At 35.1% G+C, this 7,434-nt stretch overlaps 1 protein-coding gene across 2 annotated transcripts; it reads right to left on the minus strand.

Moving 5' to 3' along the window:
- Window positions 1-91: 91 nt before the first annotated feature.
- LOC111383787 lies at window positions 92-2,265 on the minus strand. 2 transcript variants are annotated; one of them, XR_002700793.1, is made up of 3 exons: window positions 1,565-2,265; window positions 1,353-1,480; window positions 92-338 (listed from the first exon to the last, which is right to left on the minus strand). XR_002700793.1 is itself a non-coding variant. In XM_023007941.1 (2 exons), exons 1-2 carry the CDS (start codon window positions 1,991-1,993, stop codon window positions 1,424-1,426), a joined length of 486 nt encoding a protein of 161 aa, XP_022863709.1. In that variant the 5' UTR covers window positions 1,994-2,265; the 3' UTR covers window positions 382-1,423. The 2 variants fall into 2 exon arrangements, 1 of the variants encoding a protein (XP_022863709.1); XM_023007941.1 differs by lacking the exon at window positions 92-338 and having other exon boundaries at window positions 382-1,480.
- Between the last annotated feature and the right edge of the window lie 5,169 nt (window positions 2,266-7,434).

The raw sequence follows: 7,434 nt of genomic DNA on the forward strand, positions 1-7,434 counted from the left end.
AACATGGTATATGGACGCTGGTGGTGAAATCTAATCAACGGTCACGTAATCAAAGAAAACATGCCATTATGACTTTCTCACTATCTACCAATACAAGCTACAAACATTTATCCTAACTAAATTAAAATAGGCATGTTCGAGTTAGTCTACCCTGGTTATCGACTACAATAATTCATTACAGTTATTACAAATGGGGATGAAGAAAGAATTCTTTATAACAAAGATCTACCGCAATCTTCCGTCTGTATATAATTATCCTATATGATAAAACTAATTCTATTGGATGCCCTAGAACGAAGCATTCTATATATTTGAGTACAAACATTGCATAGTTTGGCCTGTAGAAGAAATAGTCTTACGTTAGTTTAAATTAGTATATACGAGAAATTAAATATTATATTAAATAACAAGCTGTTGAAACGGTCACCCATTGTTCGTACATGGGAGATAAGGTATAATCTCCTGCTTTATTTGTTTGTTTCTATGTTTCTTTATATTTTGTCTGGTGAAAAGGAGTGAAGACCACAATAATGCTTGAACCTAGTGAATGTTGCTTTTCCGTGTGCCTTGACTACATCTAGTATGTGAACATTATTGTTCCAGTCGCATATTTGAAATTTCCATTTAGGAATATTGACGAGAAAAAGATAACAGCGATTGCCTAAAAATGAGCATGAAATTAATAAATAGTTACACCCCATCCATGGACGACCTATACTGATCTTGAATTGTTTAGCTTTTCCGGCCAAATGAGCACCTTTTCCAACTGCATGTGTAAAAATCTTTCCAACTAAAGGTGTTTGAGAATGAATGTGAGAATGAGACTTTAGTTAAACATGTGGAGAGTGATTGTGAGAATGAACTCTAGCTAAATGTGTAGATGGGGAGTGAATGTGAGAAGGAGACTCTAGCTAAAAGTGTGGAAGTGAGTGCATGTGAGAAGTCTTAGCTAAAAGTGTGGAAGTGAGTGTATGTGAGAAGTCTTAGCTAAATGTGAGAAGGAGACTCTTTCTCTGCATCTTCCTCGTTACTGAAATCCCTAAGACGAATCTGAGTTGTGTTACCTCTCCTACATTTGTTGGATTGATTACTATTATCTTCATTGCATATCAGTTCGCCAGATGGTGGACAATCTTGTATTTCAGTTGATTGAACGATGAGACTATCGAGAATGGGATCATCAACATCGTCCAATTAAATTAAATTAGCAAAGTATGGTTGCAATTCTTCTTCAGCGGTAGGCGATAGCATTGCCAACAAGTGCAATTGCAAAAGGGAGGAAAAGTGTCTTGTCAAGTAAATTTGTGGTATATGCTACAAGCGTAAGGGCAATTGTATATGTAAATGCTTACATGTGTTTTGTCGAAGAAGTCTGAATATGTTCTCGATTGAGGCTGTCTTGTGGTAGACCACTGTAACATCCTTAGAAGGTCATCACTAACCTTGCTCCCAACTCCCGGATTGCCTCGTACACCCACAACTGCAACGCATATCACACAGTGGTTACCATATACGGACAAAAATATCAAAGTGCAATGATTGTAAATGAAATATACGGACATACCTGAATAGTAAGAGAGAACCTGTACACCGTGTAAGATATCTTATCACAATCGTTAACCTTTGCCAAGTCCGCCTTTCTCTCCCATCCACGGAGCAGTGATTTGATGAGAAGTTTAAAACACACAATCCCCCATGGGTAGGCATTGAAGAAATCTAAGTCGTCCACAATGGAAAGAGTCTCAGTATGAATCCCCATATTTCGGCCTCTCGAATTGAAAACCCCTTCAATAATTAGTGCCAACCCAAGTTTGTAAAGATCATTATGGTTGCCACAGTTTAGGAAAACCTTCTCTAGATCATTACAAATTATCCGTTCTCTATTGATAAACATTTTGTCCCGTAGTTGGGCTTTCTCTACAATGTTGTCAGAAGTAGACCCTCTAGGCAATTCACCACATTTCAAGCCAATGATTAGTGTGAACTTCGGCATTCCAAATCTTGAGAACCGTTCATTTACCTTGAATCAGGGCTCGAAACGTTTTCCTTAAATGACTGATTTAACCATTTCATGAACTAATTGCCCATATAATTTGAGTTCCGGCAACTCGCGACATGTCCTAAATAGCTTTCCTCAAACATAATCTTCTATTGCACATCGAATTTTTTGAGAACAACTGATATATATTTGGTGTTGCTCACATGCGAAACCAGGGCGGAACGCGCTCTTCCTCTGGAATTTTGTATCGGTGTAAGGAGGAACTCATTTGGGAAGAACAACAAACAAACATGGAAAATAATATAAGAGTCTACTGGGTTCATAAAATAACCTAATAAATATATGAAATCACAAAGACATAATATTTCATCATGAAAGCTCTAAAAAGCCAAAAAAAAGAAAAAAAAAAGAAAAAAGGGAACACACTTCGATATTCAGATCAAAAACCATAAAATGGATCCGGGGAAGAGTGAAATGAAATAGAATAATCAAATGATAACTTACTTTTCTTAATGTGATGGAGGACCCTTCCAGTTAAACAAATAATTCAAAAGCAGAGCCTGCACCGTGTAAGAAAATCAAAAGAAATCAGTATAATGTATTTAAATATAGAGATTATATGTATTTATATATGTAAATACATGAACGTTTTACATATTGAATATGAAAAACTTGAGTCACTTGCAACAAAAGACGGGCTCCTTATTTGAATAAGAAACTCAAATATTTCACAAACAAGAAATTTGAAAATTTTGCAAAACAGACCAAACACAAAGAAATTTTCATAAACAATATACAAATGATGAATGTGAGCAATGGAATAGATAATGTAAAATTAATCGAGAAAAAATAACAATAGAAAAAATGGACGTGGTCAGAAAAGGTATAAAAACATATGGAGAACCTGTACAAACAAAAAAAAAATACTGGAGAGATTCTTATCTCTTAATTGAGCACTTCCTACTGTTTCTCAACTTATATTTTATTGTGGTCCTGTCATTCAATGGAACATTTCAGGAATAAGAACCATCCTTTTTTACAAGAAAAGATTATTTACTTGTTATTCAAGTATAGAATTACATTTCATCTAGAGGATAGTACAAGCTTAAACCATAAACATCTTGCAACGTCACATTGTGAAACAAATAGATGAAAACATCTATCGTGAAAGAAAACAAATGTAATGACATCTCCTTTAGACACACCAAGTGTTAATCTCCATGATGATGGTACACCAGCCAATGAAATATCTTAGAAATGCTAACAAGGATATTTTGGTCTAAATTATTGCAAAATGGACATTGAAAATTTTTTGGACATTTTTGCAAATGACCATGTGAAAATGGATATTTCTTGTAATTTCCTCAAATTTTGAATTCTAGAGTGAAATTAAAAATTGCTAATAAGTGTATTCTCGTCCAAATAATTGCAAAATGGACATACAACAAATTTTGGACATTGAAAATGGACATTTTTGGTAATTTCCTCAAAAGAATATAACTAGTGTCATAAGAATTTTTTTCAGTCGAAGTGTGGAAAAAATCAATACAAATTCCTAAAATTCCAGGCTTCTAGTAATCAATAAAATTAGAAAATCATGTTAAGCAAAACAAATAAAATTCTCGAAAATTCTCAGCGAGAAAATAATTATGTGAACTCTTTATAGACTCCATAAGAACTGTGAGGAGATATTCTCACACCCATGAGTACAATTATCATTTTCCTAGTCCCAAATCAACCACAAGTTGAGACCCTGCAGAATGCTTTAACAAATTCAAAGCCCTCTAACTTTTTAAATCATTGCCAACAAGACAACCCTGGAACAATGACATAAAGGTGATCGGACACTGAATGTCTGATTGAGACTTAGTGAATGGTCCTTATTCAAGCTAAAAATTCCATATTTGACGTACAAACCACTGAGGATGATCCGTTTGCCAGTTTTGTAGTGCGTCACAGATTATGGTTGGCCAGTTTTTATGGAATTGTGTGTTTGGTAATAGTGGTGATGGTTCAGCAATGAAGAAGCGGTGAAAAAATAAAAACTGCTATATGAGATAGGAAGCAAAGAGTTATATTGATGAATGGCACTTAATGCAGTTATTGAAAGTTTTGATCTTACAATTTCTTAAATTTACATCAAACCTATTTCTCATAGGTCATATGAGGCTATTGAAATAATATTATTTCTAATGATTATGAGAGTAGTAAAGTTAAAAGTTAATCAAACAGCCTTTATTTTATAGGTACATTATGATTAGGAAATTCTAGTTTTATTCAACCAAGAAAGGTAATACAGAATTCAAATCTACACAAAAGATAAAGCGAAAAAGTAATTTTCAAAAGAGATTGTTTATTTTTTAACTTTTAATTTCAAATCTAAACAAATTTTTAGAAAAATCGATAAATACTCCATCAACGGAATCCCTTCCAAGGGTTTTACTATGATCAGCCAACAATAATTAACTTTATATGTGAACCAAATATAACAATAATTACTCAAAATGCTCAGTTTTCAATTGCAACAAGAATAACTTCTTTCCATATAATGACAAGTATGTTAAACATAAAATTTTGTTGACAATGCCATATTCATTCACACAATGAAGTAGATTTTCGATTATAAAATCGTAAACAATCAACCAAAAGAATAGAACATGTTATATAGAACAGCTAGGTAAATGCTAGCATTCTCCACAATGAAAACTCAAATGGATTTGCCAACAATGAAAGGATGACTATAGATACAACTAATCGACGCATAAGGGATAAAGAGGTAGCTCAGCAGAAATCTTACCGTAGCAAGCAAAATGCGAAAAACTAAAGATTGACGATGGCGACTTAGGTTGTTGGAGAGGTCATTTGGTTCAACTGTGAAGATCGAAGATTGGAGCCTCAATGCTTGACATCTATAGCATCAACAAAATCCAATTATAAATAAAAAGGCAACTAAATAGAAATCTTACTGAAACAAGCAAAAAACGTGCCAAGAAAGGAAGGATTTGAGACCGATGATGAAGATTTTTGCGGTCGGAGAGTTCATTTTGGTTAATCTGCGACCAAAGATTCAGATTTAGGGTTAGTCGAGAGAGGCAAATAGCTTAATACAGTTCGAGAATGGCGTTTTCGACGGTTGGAGAGCTCGTTTAGTTAATTGGCGGCAAAAATTTCAAAATTAGGTTTAGTAAAAAGGTAAAGAGGTTTGTGACGATTGGAAAAAGATTATAGGAATTCTTGCGAAGAGGCACACAGTTAATGAAACCACTAGAAAAAGAGGAAATGAAATTCTTGTAAATGGGTACACAATGAATGAAACCAATAAGCCCAACTAAATAATAATTCAATCGGTTCAATTTGCATTTAATGAATGAATTGACATTAGTACCTTTTTGAATGTGAAGTGTAGGTTATGTGTCAAATTTCTATTTGACAAATTATGAAATTTCAGATTGTTACTAAGGATATTTTGGTCTAAATTTTGTCAAAATGGACATGAGAAAAATTTAGGACATTTTTGCAAATAACTATTGAAAAGTGGACATTTTTGCTATATCCTCTTAATTAAAGAATTAAAAGGAGGAATGGTGTTGAAGGGAATCTGTTAGGCAATTTTGTTGTCAAACGACCTTCCCGGGCGATGATGTAACCTCGGTTGTTTATTATCAATCGATCTCGACCTAATGATTGATTAGTACATCGACACAATTATCGAGACAACACAATCCACCTTATTATGGACCGTTCGAAGCAACCTATTTTATAGTATTGCTCACGGTTCCCGCACCATTCCTTGGAAGGCTATATTATTATTGTTGAAGCCCACTTAATTGAGTCGAGCCTCGTTTGTTGGTCCACCACTTAACCCTAATTGTAACTTACCTATTTGGACACTATACTTGGCATATAATCCCTCTCTTGTCTCGGCCTCTATAGAGTGAAATTTTCTTCTCTTTGTGAGTCTCTCTCTCTCGGCCTCTCCCTTCCCTTTACCGTGACCTTAGTGGTTAACCTATTGTGGGCATATTATTGTGTTTCTCCTTCCCCAATTGGTAGAAACCGGAGTGGAGGCGGCAAGGGTGGTGTTGGAGTTGTCTCAAGGTGTTAGTGTCGATGTTGTGGTAAACTGAGCCCGATTTTGCACGTGGTGGAGGTGGAATTCATCCCTACAGAATCGAATTCAAGTATCTGACATGGAAAGCCACACATAGAAAGCCAAACATTCTTTCATATGATCTACACACCACTTCAATATTAATAACATGTGTACACACACACACAAATATATATTTTAAATTTTTTCCCCACTTGCCTGGAGCTGGAACAGCCGGTTATATGATGTGTAGGAGTGTAGATAATTTCATTCCGTGGTTCGACTATCTCCAGTGATTTTGAAACTTCACCGGTTGGTTTTGATGGAACCCACAGGTAATCGCCTTCTTGGGGGTTGCCATTTGATGATGATCTCTAATCCTTTTGCTAGTTCCTCACTGAACCCATGGATAAATGGCGAGCTGGATTTGTGTTTGCTGGTGAAACTTTCATTGTCTACTTATTCTTTGGTGGAACCAAATTTTGTACAGCAAGTTGGGATTGCCATTCAGTTTATGAATGAGCCGACTGCAGAATGTAATACGTCAGATATGTCCAAAAATGGTTTCAGATCGTGATTTCAAATCCTCGATTTAGGGTTTATATATTTGATATACAAATAAAATCTTCATAATGATGGAAGATGATACGGATTGGATACTCAGATTATAGAATAAGGAAAAAAAATAAAATAAAATAGTTTGAGATATGGATCATAGCAATCTGTGGGATGGATTGGGAAGTGGGAACCCCCCCTCCCCCACCAATTCTCGACGTTGTTGTGAATGTAAAGGTTGAACCCCAACCTTAAGGGCCTCTACGGTCTCGCCCCTAGAGTTTTGTGAAGGAGATAAATTGTGGGATGTGTCCCAGTGAGCCAGAAAATAAGAGTTGCTTATACACTGCGCTTACAAGGAGTCTAATTTCATGTCTTAGGAATCGAACCCCCACACTGCTGCTGCTAGCAAGACATGAGATAACCTCATCTTTATCCTTTGCACCACTGGACTATACCCCCGGGGCAATTGTGAATGTGATCTTGCTCGAGGATGTTAATATGATAATTTGGGGATCTTGGGCTATAATTGAGGGGAAATTGATGTGACTGATTGGTGAGGTGATATAAGCTATTGGAATTGATTATTCTTTGGGGTTAAGTATTTTTTTGCATGTCAAGTTTACTTTATAAAATACAGTAACAATGGGATAAAAAAAAGATGCAAAAACGTAATTTCTGAATTATAATTTTTATTTTTTATTTTGTGCGTAAGACATGTAATTTCCAATATCGATAAATCCAGAATAAACATCAAAGCATAGTCCAATAAGTGAATAATTTAAAATTG

This window comes from Olea europaea, unplaced genomic scaffold (assembly GCF_002742605.1).
Source record: "Olea europaea var. sylvestris unplaced genomic scaffold, O_europaea_v1 scaffold2758, whole genome shotgun sequence".
In the NCBI taxonomy this organism is placed as follows: domain Eukaryota; kingdom Viridiplantae; phylum Streptophyta; class Magnoliopsida; order Lamiales; family Oleaceae; genus Olea; species Olea europaea.

What these genes read in the sequence shown, in the direction of transcription:
- LOC111383787 (XM_023007941.1), bottom strand. Translation starts at nt 1,993, where the DNA reads ATGCCGAAGTTCACACTAATCATTGGCTTGAAATGTGGTGAATTGCCT. An exon ending in GGTTCTCTCTTACTATTCAG is followed by an intron (nt 1,481 to 1,564) that starts GTATGTCCGTAT and finishes TATGCGTTGCAG; the next exon opens with TTGTGGGTGTACGAGGCAAT.